This window comes from Capra hircus, chromosome 11 (genome assembly GCF_001704415.2).
Source record: "Capra hircus breed San Clemente chromosome 11, ASM170441v1, whole genome shotgun sequence".
Taxonomy (NCBI): Eukaryota; Metazoa; Chordata; class Mammalia; order Artiodactyla; family Bovidae; genus Capra; species Capra hircus.
This window is the reverse complement of record NC_030818.1, coordinates 103,155,441-103,171,187: the sequence shown is the minus strand read 5'-3', so window position 1 is coordinate 103,171,187 and position 15,747 is coordinate 103,155,441. Positions and strand designations below refer to the sequence as shown.

Sequence of the window (15,747 nt, the reverse complement as noted above, 5' to 3'; positions counted from 1 at the left end):
ACAGTACAGCCCCCGCTCCCTGACTTGAGGTTGCTGACGGTTGGGGCTGGTCACAGAGCTGGAGGAGCGCCTGCTGCCCGCCCCCCCCACCCCCCGCCCCAGCGCCTCCTGAGTGGCCTCCTCCACTTGCTCAGAGTGGGCAGGGGTCTGCAGGTCCCCTTGGCGGGGCCTCTCTGTACACAGCGTTGGGGCACCTTTGTTTTCCTAAAAGATTTGGATTGAACTTGAGCTTTTTGCTGACATTTTTAAGATTTTGAAAATAATTGTTTTTCCTTCTATGAAGGTGGCTTAACAAACAAAAGAGTTACTGTGGGTGCAGCCAGATGTCCTCCCAGTGTTTATGTAGATCTGGCTTAGGCCTGTCACTTCTAAGTCCTTCACAGAACAAAACCCTACTGTGCTCCTGAAAATCCTTTTGCCTAGAGCTGTGATCTTAGCTCAGCCTCTGCGCCTCCTTTTGAGGTGAGAACTGAGACACCTGATGAGGGTGGGCAGCTGCCCACCCAGAGGCGCCTCCACGATGGCCACGGAGACTTCCTCAAGGCCCACAGTGCCCGTTGGGGCTGCCGGGTCCTGGGCGTCTGTTCCAGCCCGTGTCTCCTCTGCCTCGTCTTGGGGGGGGTACAGGGAAGGTGTTCGGTCATTGGCCCCAGGATGTTTTTTAGAACAAGGCCGTTCTTTCTAAAGTGTAGTTTTATCTGGCCATTGCTTCCGGCCTCACTGCGTCTTTGCTGCCGTGCAGCCTTTTCTCCGGTTGACCCTGGGCTTCTGACCACGGTGGCTTCTCTCGTTGCACAGCACTGGCTCTGGAGCACAGGCTCGGAAGTTGAGCATGGGCTGAGCTGCTCCACGGCCCGTGAGATCTTCCTGGATCAGGGGTCAAACCCGTGTCTCCAGGCAGGCACATTCTTTACCACTGAGCCACCAGGGAAGCCCGCCCCCAGAATTCTTGATGAAAGACGCAGAGGAAAGCGGGACCTGGCAGGCAGCACCACCGCACAGCACCTGTGTGGCCGTGCCGTGGAGTGGAGGGCTGCAGGTGCCAGGGCTGGCCAGGCCCCCTCTTGCCTCCCACCCACCTCAGTCACCAGCTGGTCTTATCCACGTGGCTGCAGGCTTCATGCGCGTGAACTAGACCAGCTGATGGTTCCCACGCCGCTCCCTGTCCTCTGGGAGAAGCGGGGGGCTGAAGGGGGCGGGGTGCTGATGGAGCAGGACCCCACCTGGGCCCTGGAGAGGCAGGTGGGTGGGGGCACGTCCCCCACACGGGGGCTGCCCCACACTGAGACTTGTCTGTGAGACCCAGGCTTCACTGCAGCCGGACCCAGAGGGACAGCGCCGCCGCGTGCCGCTTGGGACACTGAGCGGAGGAGCCCTGCTGCGGAATATCGCTGGCTTCACGGGCGTCCGCGGGACCCTTGATCGCAGAGCGGTTCCCGCCCACGCGCCCCCCGCCCCAGCCCACAGAGCCGGCCAGCATTCCCACAGGTGCTGTCCACAGTGAGCGAGCCGCAGCACCTGTGGGAACACATACAGTGCTAGCTTACGCACACCTGCGTGCAAGCACAGGCATGAACCCGCCGTGAGCCCGTCGCGGCCCTCTGCCCCCGGAGGCTGAGCCAGAGCGCTACTCCAGGCTGCTCTGGGGGCTGGTGCAGAAGGCGCGCCCCTTAGCGCGCGCTTCCTCTCTGCCCAGGCCTGTGCGTCCTGAACTTGGAGCTTGCCTGGAAGGCCCTTCGCTCGGCCTGGAGGGGCCTCATGGGGGCCAGAGCGCCCTCCAGCGGCCCAGCGTGGGAGCAGGCGTGGCCGCGTCACCCTGGCCGCCCTCGCTCTCGAGGGTGAGAGGACCAGGAGGCTGCAAGGAATCGAGGGGCGGGATTCTCTGAAACCCGAGGGGTTAATTAATTTGAACTGTAACCGTTTTCTTCAAGTGATGGATGCTTTACCATAAGTGTGACTTGTATAGACGTTCTATTAGAACTTGCCAAGTAATGGTGGGAAGTTTAATCCTGTGAGGATAAATAATATAGTTACTTGACAAGGAAACTTGAGATAAATTGTAGTTCGCTGTGTAGACATGCTTAGTTATTTCATGGGTAATTTTTTTTAAGTCTGTGATCCTAAAAATAGATGGGCTTGTGAGCGGAAGTGAGGAGCGGCCCGGGGCTCACGGCCGCTCCCTGTGGAGGCCCCGAGCCTGGCTGGCAGCTGGGGGTGGCTGGCGCAGGCCTAGTCCTGAAAGCAGGCGATTTGCATTCAGTTGAGGGCGCTTCCCTCCTTTGTGTGTGGAGTCCCGACAGGTGGGAGAGGCAGGAGGAGGGGAGGACACCAGCTGAATGACCGCAGACCCTGAAGCTCACCCTTTGAAACGGTTTGCATTCTCCCTGATAAAACAGACCGGCCCCCTTTGTGCTGCCGTGAAAGCCGCCCATCTGCCGGGATGCCTGTGGTGGCTGTTAGTGCCCGCGTCACTGAAATCTCCTTCATCTGCCTCCTTCCTGCGCCGCACAGGCGGCCTCTTTGAAAGGTGGACAAGGGCCACGTGAGGCGTCAGCAGGCTGGGCACCGGGCCCTGCCCCGGGCCGCCGCCTCGAGGAGATGCACGTGCAGACCGCAGAGTCCTCGGCCCAGTAGGAGCTGTCCTGTCCCCGCCGGCGTGCGGCGACCTGTCTCGGAACACTCTGTGCGTTCCCTGTCCGTGTGGACCCTGTCCTTCAGAGGAGAGGATGGACAAGGCGCAGGAGTGCCAGCAGTGTGAACAGGTGGACATGGGGGCAGGTCCTAGGAAGGTGAGCAGGACGCTGGGGTTGGCGCCCAGCAGGGCCACTGAGCGAGGGGCCTGCCACCCGGAGGGCCAGCAGGTGCCGCGTCCAGAGGGCCCAGCCCCGATGGCCACGCAAGCTGCAGGGGCAGCTTCCAGCAGAGGCCCCTCGGTCTGGTCTCTCCGTGGAGCATCCCCGGCTGCTCCCTGCAGGACTGAGGCCCAGAGACTCGCTGGCCAGTGGGGGTGCTTGGGGGGAGGGGAAGCACCCCATCTTGCTTCCGGGGGCGGGGCGGACGGGCTCTGAGGGGTGTGGGGGCTGTCGGCCGTTTAGAAGCTGTTGTCAACTTGTGAGCAGGAGGGACGGCCCTCCGGCTGGCTTGCGCCCTGGGGCTGGTGGCCAGGGCCAGGCTGACCCCAAGCCTTCTGGGCTCCGGGGGCGCGGCAGCCTGCCCCTCGCCTCACAGTCGCACTGCTCTCCAGGGCACTGCATGACTGCCCCTGGCCGGTCACTGCCAGGGGCTCGTTTTCTTCTGCATCCTCCTGTTGGGACACATTTGAAACTTGAGCCAAGGTGGGACTCATGTCCTCTCAGTATCACACGGGCCTGCTCCCCAGGCTCCCCAGGCTGAGTCCCCCGGGCTGTACCTGTGTTTGACTTTCGCTTCATGACCATTAGTTAAGGGCTCAGACCCAGGCTGCAGTGAACCCGCAGACCTCACTGGGGAGTGGTGCAGATCGCTTCTGTCCAGCGGGAAAGGGAACCTGAAGGCTTCTTGCCCATCAGCGTCGGCCAGCTCTGTCCTGGAGGGCTGGTCCTGCTGGCTGTGGGCTCGGACCTCTCACCCAAGCCGGGTCTGTCAGTAAGTAGGTTGAAGGCGTGTGTGACTCCTCCTTCTGTAGTGATGAGTCATGCTCTTGGCTTTTGGAAAATTACACCCTGATACTGACTTAGGAAGGACTCGGTGCAGGGAACCCTCACACTTGTAAGTTTACGAAGTGTTTCATTTACTAGAGATATCCCAGGAAAGATCAGTCCAGCGTAAGTTTTTCTGAAACAGCATTTCAGCGCAGTCCGACTGATGCTGGGCACTGCTGCTATTTCAGGGAGCACCTCAACTTTTCACTGTTACCCTGGGAATAAGCAAGTAGCTAAAAACCTAGGGAAAGCCAAGGCCTTTCTTCTTGAAGCCACTGGCAGGTGTGCCCTATTTCGAAGGGCAGGGCCCATCTGCTGGGTGCCTGGGGTACTTGGAGCTTGGAGGCTGGAAAAGCAAAGCTGGTACCAAGCGTCGCCCTGTCTCTGCTGCTCTGCCCAGGGCATCTGTGGCCAGGACCCGGTGGTTCCCGGAGCTGGGGTGTCCCTCCCCTCCTCGTTCCAGGAGGAAGGCTGGGCATGGGGGTCGGTTGCGTTTCAGGAGGGGCGCCTGGCTGGGGTGGCCTCATGACCTTGAAGAGGAAGGCAGCTGAGCACAGGCCAGTGGAGTGTCCACCCGAGGGGTCTGATCTGTGCTGAGAGTGGGGCGTGTCGTGAGGGGACGGTGTCACCTGCTGGCCATGGGGAGACTCTGGCTAGGGGGCCGGGGTGGGGGTCAAGCCCCCAGGGGCAGTTTGGAGGTTGTGATTGCCCCCGTGCAGGCCTGCAGGCTGAGCCTGGGATGGTGGGGCGAGCTCCTGGAGCCTGCGGTGCTCCTTCGCGGTTGGGGGCTGCTGAACCAGGGCCCAGGTGAAGCCAGTGCCCCTCTGGAGTCAGGAGGGCTGTGCCGGGGCCTGAGGCCTCCTCTCCCTGCAGCCAGTGTGCCTGGTAGCCCCGCTGGGCGCTGTCTGTGGCCTTCTGCCCCTGGAGCCCGGGGAGGTACAAACGGAGCAGGACCCGGGTCCCATGGTGCACAGACGTGGAACACATGCTCCCCACAGGTACCCCAAGGCTCCATTTCCCCACATTTCATGAGTAGCGCGTGCTTGTTAGGAAAAACCTGAGGCTCCATTTTCCCACATTTCATGAGTAGAGCGTGCTTGTTAGGAAAACCTGAAAACAAAACCGCGGGGCCAAGCCCCACCGTGAAGACGGCTCCCTCGTGGGCGGCTCTGAGCGTCCTCCCCGTCCCTCTGTCTGGGCCCAGCTCCACGCGCGCCTAGTGTCAGCTTCTAGAGCCCTGTTCTGTCTTTTCTCTCTCTGGTCCTGGAGCACTGTCTTTATTTTTTTTTAAGATGGAGCAAAAGCTTGTCATGGAAATTCTCAGTAAGCCTTGAATCCCTGTGTTTGTGAGCTGGGAGGAGGTTGCAGAAGTGAGACGCTCTGGCAGGATGGACAGGCCGCTGAGTGGAGAGGACGGGGCTCCCTGCTCACAGTTGGCCGCTGGGTGGGGCGCAGCGACCCCTGGCCATGTGTCCTGCCCGCGTCTGCGCTCTGGCCTCACTGATGGGACGAGAGTGTTAACTGTTCTTCCTTAGTCCCTTGTAATTTGAGATTCCAGAAAGACGTGACCTGTGATTCAAGAGGGCTCTGTAATTTTTTCCATCCTTTCAAACGCCTTTAGGATGAACCAGCTTCACTGTGGCCACTTAAGTGGAGCGCTCTTCTGTCATTGATTGTAAAAGATGGAGCTGTGTGTTTTGTGTTTTTTTCACTTGATCTTTTGCTCTATATTAGCATCAGTAAATACTTTTTACAACTGCAGAGGAAGAAGGCGCGTATTTTTAAGCATAAGTGTGATATTGGGTGGAACAAAAGCAGTTACGAGTTGCCGATGTATACAAGCCTTGGTGTCTGTGTAGTACTTAGTGAGGCTGGTGCCTCTCCCTCTGGCCTGTCTTTACTGTAACCTCTGAAGTCTTAGGCTTAAGCAGCACTCAGAGAAAACTCATTTGCCATGACTTGTAGCCAGGTGACTGCTTTAGACTGGTGGTGTCTGTCAGAACTCACCACAGCTCAGGGGCGGACAGTCGCAGGTTCCCCCTCAGAAGTCACCTGACCGCAGGAGGCGGTGAGTGGGGCTCGGGCCGGCCCCGTCCCCTTGGGCCCGTCCTGCTTGGGCCCTGCTCTGCCCCCGTGTGTGCGCCCAACCACCAGCCCTCCTGCTTCCCCTGCAGGCTGTCCCCGAGCCGGCTGAGCAGCCAGTGAAGGCTTGGGACTCTTACTGTCCCGGAGAAGGGAGCAGGTCTTCCAAAGAGAGACCCTCACCTGGGGGTGCTGGGGAGACCCTTCCTCTGAAGCTGGCGACTGAAAGCGAGCCCCCGTCCTTGCCCTCGCCCTTGTGAGCCACGCCTTGGGGTCTCCAGGGTTCAACTGCCTCGGTCCTCAACAGGACGGGGCCCCACTGACAGTCTTGCTCCTGCTTTTCAGACTGGGCGGCCGCCATCCGCGTTGCCGCGCTGGACTGTGCGGAGGAGAAGAACCAGGAGGTGTGCCGCGCCTACGACATCCACTTCTACCCCACCTTCCGGGTGAGCGCCGCCTGCCCCTCGCACGGCCTGGGGGCTTGGGGCGGGCGTCTCCCAGCTCAGGGGCTTCTGTGTGCAGGGGTCACCTCTCGTTGCACCCCGTTGGATTGCAGGGTCACACTAGGACTGTGCGTACTGCGCCTGCTCACACTCAGCAAGGCCTGTAGGCACGGGAGCAGCCGGCGCTGCCCTGAGAGCGCGTGCCCGAGTGAGGCGGGGCCGCAGGCGCCCTGCCCGGGGGTAGGGGGGTCTGGGTGCCTGCTGGCTGTAGCCGGGGGCGCCCTGCAGACAAGCCTGTCCCCATCTCTCCCGCTAGGGGGCGACTGGAACCTGAGCAGTGCACCCAGCTCTGTGTGTGTGTGTGTGTGTGCACGCGTGTGCCTGTGTGGGCCTGTGTGTGTGCAGAGAGTGTGCGTGTGCATGAGTGTGTGCGTGTGTCTGTGTGTGCACAAGTGTGTGCCTGTGTGTGTGCAGTGTTGTGTGTGCACCTGTGTGTGTGCGCACACGAGTGCGTGTGCCTGTGCACGAGTGTGTGCGTGTATCTGTGTGTGTGCACGTGCCTGTGTGTGCACGTGCCTGTGTGTGCACGAGTGTGTGCCTGTGTGTGCAGTGTTGCGTGTGCACCTGTGTGTGCACGCACGAGTGCGTGTGCCTGTGCACGAGTGTGTGCGTGTATCTGTGTGTGTGTGTGTGCGCGCGTGCCTGTGTGTGGTCCCGCGCCTCGCTGGAGCGCCTCAGAGGAGGGAAGCCGTGCCTTTGGAGGTGGCCTCTGGGAAGCTCGGGGGCCCCGCCCTCTCAGCCCTGAACCTCCTCCCTGTGTGCACAGTGCTAGCTGCTTCTCCCGTCCGTGCTGACCTGATGACCTCATGTGTCCGTCCGTGGCAGGGCACTGCCCCCTGAGGCCCCCTCCCCTGGAGCTCGGGTCCAGGCTTGGGTCCCCTCAGTGCCTTCCTGTTGGGTTCGCCTGTTGTGTCTTGGCTTTCCCCACAGGGCGCTGTGCTGCGTGTGCGGGGGCCCCCCCCTCAGGATGCTGCTGGGACCCCCACACGCTGGGTGTGGCTGGGACCCACGTCCCCATGTCCCAGCAGCTCGGTGACCGCAGGGGCCCAGCCCTGGTGTGCATTGCTGGGTGGGGGCCAGGGCGTGGCCTCTGTTCGGTCCTCGGCCCGTCTCCCGCTGTCCCGCCTGTGTTCTCCGGGCTGGTGTGCAAGCCCCGTGTGTCTTCATCATGCCCCTTTGTCCAGCTGTGAGGGGGGTGTCATCACCCCAGCCGTCACTTTCTCCATTGTCTTCACTGAGTCTTTCAATCAAGAAGGTTTTTAATGTTCACGTAAAATGCTTGTCCTCTGCTGGAAGACTCCTGTCGCAGAGCCTGTCTTCCTCCCAGGAGTCTGTGCACTGGCACACTGCGAGCCTGTGGGGGCAGTGCCAACCGCGGGGGTCCCTTTGGGGTCCCAGCCCCATCGGGGCAGAACCCGTGTGTGCCCGGGTCTGGTTGGTACTGAGCAGCCCTCGTGAGTCTGGAAGAAGCACTGCCTTGCGCAGAGGCCCTTAGGAGCGTGGTTCCATCATCAGTCAGCATGAGGTTCCTGGAGCAGTTAGACTGAAGCTTTCCGACATGATGGCCACTTTATTGCTTGAAGATTAGACGTTTACACAGGCGCTGGGCAAGGCTGCTTCTTACTTGTTGTTGTTGGGTTTTTTTCCTCTTAGTATTTTAAAGCGTTTACAAAGGACTTTACAACTGGAGAAAATTTTAAAGGTAAGGACACACTCGTCATCTTTTACTCTCCCTGACTCCTGCGTCCATCACAGCGCGAATAGGGCCTGGGCGGGCCTGCCCTCCCCTCCCTCGGCAAGTTCGCCTTGATGCTGTCGGTCCTTTCTTTCGCAGAAGGGTTCAACAGCCACAGTTTCAGCAAGAATGTTTGCTTTTGGCAAATACGGTGGCTAAGTTTTTTTTAAGTAAACTTTTCTGCAAACAAAAGTTTGGACAAGTGCACGCATCCCAAGGGCATCCCGATGAGTTTTTGTGGGTGGCCCCCCCCCCCCGAGCCCACAGATGAGGGCGGCCGTTCGGCCTGCCTCTGGACGCATGCCTGTGGCCTGGCTCCACACCGGGGGCTCTGGAGCTCAGCAGTTTCCACTCTGGTCGCCATAAGGTGGTCTGCAAGTGACTCTGCCGTGTGTGCCTCACGCCCTGGGGCCCCTGGGGTGGAGTGGTCACTCGCCACGGCCGACTCGCCTGTGACGGGCGCCTCCCCGCAGGGCCCGACCGAGAACTGCAGACAGTGAGGCGGACCATGATCAACTTCCTGCAGAACCACACGGACAGCACCCGGCCCCCCGCCTGCCCATCCTTGGACCCCATTAGGTGCGTGCTTCTGTGGAAAAGGTGGCACATTTCAAGTTGAATTTAATTTTGTAGAGTAGAGACTTGCATTGAGTGATGTGGGCACTGGTGTGCGACGGCCTTGAAGGCACTAAAAGGCTCTGCTCTTCTTAAAAGGCCCAGTGACGTCCTTTCGCTCCTTGACAAGCGAGGCGACCGGTACGTGGCTGTGCTGCTGGAAGACGACAGCTCCTACGTCGGCCGCGAGGTACTGTCTGCGCCCCTCCTGTGTCGGCGCTGCCGTCAGACTCCCATGACAGTAGCGACTTCCGCCTCAGCTCTTGGGGCGTGTGTTCTGCGCTCATTAATTCTCGGAATTGCCTGTGTGTCATTCAGCACACTCACCAGAGAAGACTCGTTTACAGAGAAGACGGTTGGGACAGGGTGGGGGGCTGCCTCCCAGGGGAGACCGAAGCAGCTCCTGCGTGCTGCCGCCTCCCCTGGGCGGCCAGGTGGGCTTACGGCGGACGTGGTCCCCAGGACACACAGCGTCCCTGAGGGTGTCCTCTGTCTCGTAGGCGCTATGGTCCAGACTCTCTCTGCTGTATTCTGGACTCCCAACTTTATGCCAAATCCAGTGCCCTTCAGCTGGCTGACCGGGAAGGGGTGCTGTCAGCCTCCCAAAGCAAGCCCTGTGGGTAGAGGGGAGGCTGCGGCGTGGCCCCCACTCACCTGGGGATGGCCGGCCCCGTCTGACGAAGTAGGCTTCGGAGGGGATGTGGGGAGCACAGCTCCGACCCCTCTGAGGGTCTGCACAGCTGCTGCTGTTCCTGCCCTTGCAGCCCCGGGGGCCTGAACATGCCACACAACAGGGGTGTCAGTGGTGGTCGGCCTTAGGGAGGAGCTGCGCTGAGAGGCTGTTGTTAGTTTCTGTAAGAAAGCACGCTCATCCGCGCGGTGTTTCCTGCGGACCCTGCCACCCACCAAGAAGATGACGTGTCATCTCGTCACCCAGGTGATCTTGGACTTGATTCCCTACGAGAGCATCGAGGTGAGGCGGGCGCTGGGTTCCGACACAGCCTTCGTGCAGAAGCTCGGCGTGCCCTCCCTTCCCTCCTGCTACCTGATCTACCCGAACGGGTCGCACGGACCAGTCTCTGTGTAAGTAGCGTCTGCTGCCCTCCCGCACCGCGTGGGCACTCGCTGGTCTGGGGGGACTCACCACCTGGTCTCCAGAATAGAAAGCGGGGGGACCAGCTCTGGCCGCACACGTGGCGCTCACCTTGTGAGACCCACAGAAGGAGCAGGATGCCGCTGGCCTCTGCAGTGGGGCCCGTGCATCATGAGACAAGCTCGGCTGGAAAGGAGGCAAGTTGAGTCGAGGCTGGGAGGGCATCACGGGTGAGAGAACGGTGCCTCCTGGAACCTGAGCTGCCTGCCGGGCCCCCGCCACAGCCAGTGGCCAGGGCCAGCCCCACCTGCATCCATGGAGCTCTTGGTGAGTCACCACATGTGGACAGGGCCTCCCCCGCCGAGAAGTTTACTGGGACACCGAGGGCACGCTACCCGGGAGCCTCAGGCATGTGTGGCTCCTTGGCTGTCTGATATTTTCTAAAAAACAATGGAATTCAGGGTAAGCAAGGAGGTATCTGGGGTTGTGCTTGAGCCCCTGGGCTCGCAGAGCTGGCCACCCAGCTCAGCAGACCTCCCCAGAATACACCCCTGAATACACTGCCATCTCGTTTCAAGGGAAAACGCTCGTTTTACATCGAAAGTGTCTCTGTAACCTCAGCATGAAAAGACGATGTTTTTAGTGATAGTTGCTGCACCTTCTCTTTGGGAATGAAAACAGGCTCTGGACCTTTTAGGTGACCCCTGAGCCACCTCGGGAGGGTGGAGTCCTCCAGTGACCCCACTCCTGCCCCCACCCACAGCAGAGGGCCTGCACCACAGTTCTTGGGAGCCCCTCACTGCCGGACCCCAGATGCCCCGAGTGGAGCTGGCAGCCTGCAGGCAGAGGGTCTGAGGTCAAAAACCACAAGTTTGGACAAAACTGATCCTGGCAGGTGCTCACACCAACTGTCCGGGCCATCTTAACCTCCCCACCAAACAGAAATGAATCCTAGTACTTTTTACACCTGTAGGTCATGCTGTTTCTGGATTTGTCTTATGTTCTCAGGGTGGGGGCCAGCTCCTCGAGGCCCAGGCTTTGTCACCATTCTGCCCGCCCCCCTGCCTCAAATACCTGCAGTAAATGCTCAGAGAATGACTGGTCTGAGCAGACCACTTCACTTGGGGGGTGGGGGGCTGCTCTGACACTCTTGCTGAGATGCCTCCCAATGGGCCAGACCCTGGAGCCTGCTTGAGCCCACACCTGCCCCCTTCTTGTAGTGGGAAGCCTCTCCGGTCCTTTTTCTCCTCTTACCTGAGGTCACTGCCGGGAGTGAGGAAGAAACCAAGTTCCCTGCCTGGGAGACCCAGCAGAGAGGAGAGCTCGGAAGCCGTGGTCTGGAGGGACTTTGACAGGTGAGTGTTCTTCCCTAGGAAGCTGCGGGAGCGGCTGTGGGTGGGGGTCCGGGCCCAGGGCTCCTCTGGGTGGCTCATTCAGAAGCCCAACTACCCACCTGCTGGCCTCTTGGGGATTCTCCCCGTTGTCTGCTGGTGGGTTGTCCTGGGGGCATTCCTCTAGGTGGGGTCAGGCTCAGGAACAGGGGGTTTCTAGAGAGAGAGGTGGGTCCCCTGACCTGGCAGTGTTCGCTCCCAGGTCAAAGCTGTACACGGCTGACCTGGAGTCGGGGCTGCACCACCTCCTGAGAGTGGAGCTTGCTGCACACAGGTCCTTGGCCGGCGCCGAGCTGAAGACTCTCAAGGACTTCGTCACTGTCCTGGCCAAGGTGCATGGGCGTCTGACCTGGGGCGGGGCCCCCCTGGCCGCGGGGAGCCAGGCCTGCCTGGGGACGTATGTGGCAGGGACAGAAATCCCTGCTCAGGTGGAGTCCCCGTGTAGGGTGCTGGAGACAGCGCCGGGTGGGGGCGTGTGGAGCAGAGAGGAGGGGATTGTGCGGGAGCGGGGTTCGGTGCCGTCTAAAGGGCTCGGTGCCGTCTAAAGGGGGCACAAGCCAGGCCAGTTGTGAGTGGGTGGCAGACAACAGGATGAGAAGGGAGCACCTGGGGAGCAGGGCGTGGGCGGGAGGCCTGTGTATCTGGGGGTCGGTGGAGATGGAGGGTGGCGGGCTTACAGGGAGGAGACGCCTGTGGCCGGCGCGTTGGGTGGGCCCTGGGGGTGGGCCAGGTTGGCGTGCCCACCATTAGTAGTAGGTGGGGCAAGGGATGGCTTTGTGCTTGCTCAGGTCTGGAGGTGAGGAGCTGTCGGGCGGCATCCATTTCCTGCTGAGAACTCTGAGCTCCCGAGCTAAGAGTCCGGGCCCGCGTTCTGTGGGCAGAGTTTCAGGCAGTCGGGGGTCCCTGCCCCCTGGGGTGGATCTGCACCCTGTCGCGCTGGCCCGGCAGCCCTGCTGTGGCCCTCTGCTCTCCGACCTCAGAGAGAGCCCAGGCCCTTGGGCTGTGCCCACCTGTTGGTCGCCTTTGATCCTGCGCTGCCTCGGAAGGAATCTGCTTCCAGAGGCCACTCTCTCTAGCCTCTGACGTGGTCTGACAAGATCTGAGTTTTTGGTTGTTATTGCCTGAGAGACGAGGAGACTGACTTTGAAATGATTCCCGCTGCCAAGTGTGCAGCCCTGATAACGCGCATGGCCGTGCACTGAGCCGCGTCCGGCTCTGGGAGCCCCTGGACCGCGGCCCGCCAGGCCCCGGTGCCCATGGGGTTCTCCAGGCAAGATACTGGAGCGGGTCGCCATTTCCTCCTCCAGGGGATCTTCCCCACCCAGGGATCAAACCCGAGTCTCTTACGCCGCCTGCATCGGCAGGTGGGCTCTTGACCAGTAGCGCCACCTGGGAAACCCTGCTGACACAGTAGCTCATCGTCAATACTTCGGCTGGTCAGAGTTTACTTAGTCAGATCGTTCAGAAAATCAGAGAGCTAGAACTTAGGGAATAGGAAGCTGCACGGTGTGTCGCAAATGAATAAATGGAAACTGTCGAGACGGTGCTCCCCCGACCACGACCTCAGAGGTCAGAGCTCTCGCACCATTCTCGTTCCTTTGGGAAAATGCCCCCTGGCTGCCCAGCTGTTAGCGCATCAAGATGGGGTCTCACTCTGCACACGAGTTCTTTGGCCTCATCTTTTCTGGTGTCAGGCTGGAAGGCACGCACGGCCTATAAGATCAGCACAGCTTATTCTTAACAACTTTCCTGAAGTTTACTTAAAGTGCTGGTCAGTTGATAGTGATGCTCTATAACTGATGGAGGAAAAACCCAGACTTCGCGGACTTGAAGACGTGTCGTGTTTGCTCGGCCGTTTGGTCTCAGCGCTGTCGTTCGGGCAGCGTCAGCCCTTAATTTGCACGTGTAATTGGCAGCATCTAAGCGAAGGTCCTCACAGGACAGCCGTGGGCTCCTTGCTCGAGGCTTCCCTGGTGCCGCCAGCATGGCCTGAGTGTCCATGTGCAGCTGAGCAGCGGGTGGCACTTGTTTGCACGGGAGCCTCGAGTGTGCACACCTCTTCAGTCCGCAGGCAGAGCCAGTGGGGGGCGGGGGGATGGCTGGTGGTGGCGTGGAGTGAGGAGAGCAGTGGATGGGTGTAAGTTACCCTGAGGCACGCGGACTGAGTGAGTGGACAGTGACTTCGGAGAGGCCCCCGGAGCCCTTGGCAGTGTGACGAATGAGGCCCCTGGGTGGCCGTGGGCCTGTTGTCGGGCGTGAGGGCAGCAGTGGGCTGGAGGAAAGGGAAGGTGCAGCCCCCCAGGCCGCCTTGTCTGTGTTCTGGAGAGATCTCCCACCCGGTTCTCGGGCAGCCGGATGGGTCGGGTCAGGGCAGGCCTGGTCTCAGCCCCCGGGAGGCCGTGCCTGCCATGGAGGGTGCTCCCTGAACAGTCCCTGAGCGTGGTCCTTCCTGCCCAGTTGTTCCCTGGACGACCGCCGGTCAAGAAGCTGCTGGAGATGCTGCAGGAGTGGCTGGCCAGCCTTCCACTGGACAGGATCCCCTACGATGCCGTGCTTGACCTGGTCAACAACAAGATGCGGGTGAGGTGGCCCCTTTGCAGAGGGAGGTCTGCCCGGGGGCCCCTCGCCGGCCCCCTGTCCCTGGTCTGCCGTCCTGGTTTCCATGACGACCTCCCGTCGCTCCCTAGGACAGGGTCTGGGTCAGCTGGCTGTGACGATGAGGGGTTTCTGCAGGGAGGTAGCACTAGGGTTTCTTTTTTAATTTTTGGTAAACTCACCTAGATCTCACATCTGAAAAAGGAGTAAATAAAGACAACGTGTCCATCATGGACACCCTGGTTGAGCTGCCTGGCCTCTGCAGCCACAGGCCCAGGGTGTGGGCTCCCTGGGGTCTGGTCTGGCTGCCTGACAGGTGCCAGTGTCTGGCCTGGCCTCCCCTCCACGGGCCCCAAGCTGAGTGACCAGAAGGTGGCTGAGAGCAGGACCACGGCCCTGGGGCCAGGCCTTTGTGTCGCCTGCAGGGCCTGAGGGGCCGTTTGCAGCCCGCACTTCTGGGCTGTTACAGGCTCAGGCCCATCAGCTCTCTGCCCGTTAAGTGAAGATCCTGTTTGTCCTGGCTGAGAATCGTCTGACGATTGAATTCCTTTATTATTATTATCAGTCTTCTGTAAATCTCATTACAACTAATTCTAACCTGAAGCAGTGGCGGGCGTCCTGCACACTTCCTCCTGCTGGTTCATGGCCCAGGTGGACACTTCCCTTCTCCCAAAGGATGGGCCACAGCTCCGTGTTCTGAGAACTCTGTTAGTAAAATAGAGACTTTTTTCTCTCGTTTGTTCCTGGATTTAACCGTATTAGTAGTTGATAAAGTTTTCAAACAGATACTCCCTGTGAAACCACGCAGTTGAGACAGGAGGGTCACCAGCTATTGTTAATTTTAACAATTCAGTATCTGTCCTTCTCTCCATACCCCTCTCTGCCCAGATTTCTGGGATATTTCTCACTAATCATATAAAGTGGGTTGGATGTCAAGGAAGCCGACCGGAGCTGAGGGGTTACTCATGTTCTCTCTGGAAACTGTTCCACACTCTGACTGTTGGAGCTGGGACCCACCCGAAGGCCCTGGATGGCACAGGTGAGCAGCCCCCCTGCACCGGGCCACCTGCATGGGCGCTGTGCTGCCTGCAGAGGGCGACGGGCCCTTGGGTGCCCGGGTCTGTGCCGAGGGTGGAGGCGTGTGTCTTTTCAGGAGCCCTGCTCAGCCCCTGCCCCAACGCGGGAAGCACCCACATGTGGCCCATCCCTCTGCCCTGGAGGCCAGGGCCTGGCTGACCCACGGGCCGTGCATCTCAGGGCTGGGAGGGCGCTGGCCAGGAATGCCTCTCGGTGTCAGCGCCTCTGTTTTTTTCACCTTAAGGAGTGTGAGACCCGTTAGGGGAGGTACGTGGTGTCTTATTTATAACCAGTCGCCTGAAGCAGTGCACACTCCATGCGCCACAGCGTCTCTGGGCAGGCACTCCCTGGCCAGGGTCTTCGGCCTCAGGTCCCCCTGAGCCTGAGGGCAGAGTACCAGCCAGGCCTGGCGGGGACGATGGAGGGCTGGATGCCCTCCCCACGCTCATGCCTTGTGTGGGTGGTGGCTGTCCCTCGCCATGCAGCCTGCCCATGGGCAGTGGCTGTCCGGGAGCCCTTATTGGCCTGTCCATCACTTCTGCCATGTCGGTTCATTAGAAGGAAACTCCCAGGCCCACAAGGGGCGGGGGTGACACACAGGGCGGCAGGAAGTGGGGCCACGCTGTGTCCTTCAGATCGTTAAAACCCTGCTGGATTTCTGGATCCTCTCTGGACCGTGTGGTGTGTGTGCCACAGTTGACCTAGGGCCCTGGCAGCCTTGGGGATATCTGCTTATCTTGTGGTTTTGTTCTTTAATCAGTAGGTTCACTGACATCTGTATTGAGTCAGAGTGGAGTCTTTGGACCCACACGGTTCGATATTCTTTCCAATAAAATGGTAAAATTATTTTAGAGTTACCTTTTGCTGTGTAACAGACAGACCCCAAATGCTATGGCTTGAGACCAGTACAAGGTTTTTGCTCCAGGTTCTGGGGCTCAGCTCTTGGGACAGGCTCACCTGTGGGCTCGCTGAGCGG

The 15,747-nt window shown here is 60.1% G+C and overlaps 1 protein-coding gene across 1 annotated transcript in view; it reads left to right on the top strand.

The window, feature by feature from the left end:
* LOC102189594 (LIM/homeobox protein Lhx3) overlaps positions 1-15,747 on the top strand; it is a 35,044-nt gene that overhangs the window by 2,959 nt on the left and 16,338 nt on the right. Inside the window, exons 2-10 of the mRNA XM_018056084.1 lie at positions 6,108-6,208; positions 7,919-7,967; positions 8,474-8,579; positions 8,715-8,805; positions 9,553-9,698; positions 10,929-11,063; positions 11,302-11,431; positions 13,557-13,679; positions 14,583-14,733. Of these exons, the coding sequence (XP_017911573.1) occupies positions 8,509-8,579; positions 8,715-8,805; positions 9,553-9,698; positions 10,929-11,063; positions 11,302-11,431; positions 13,557-13,679; positions 14,583-14,733 (847 nt within the window). The 5' untranslated portion in view covers positions 6,108-6,208; positions 7,919-7,967; positions 8,474-8,508. The remainder of the gene's footprint in view (positions 1-6,107; positions 6,209-7,918; positions 7,968-8,473; positions 8,580-8,714; positions 8,806-9,552; positions 9,699-10,928; positions 11,064-11,301; positions 11,432-13,556; positions 13,680-14,582; positions 14,734-15,747) is intronic.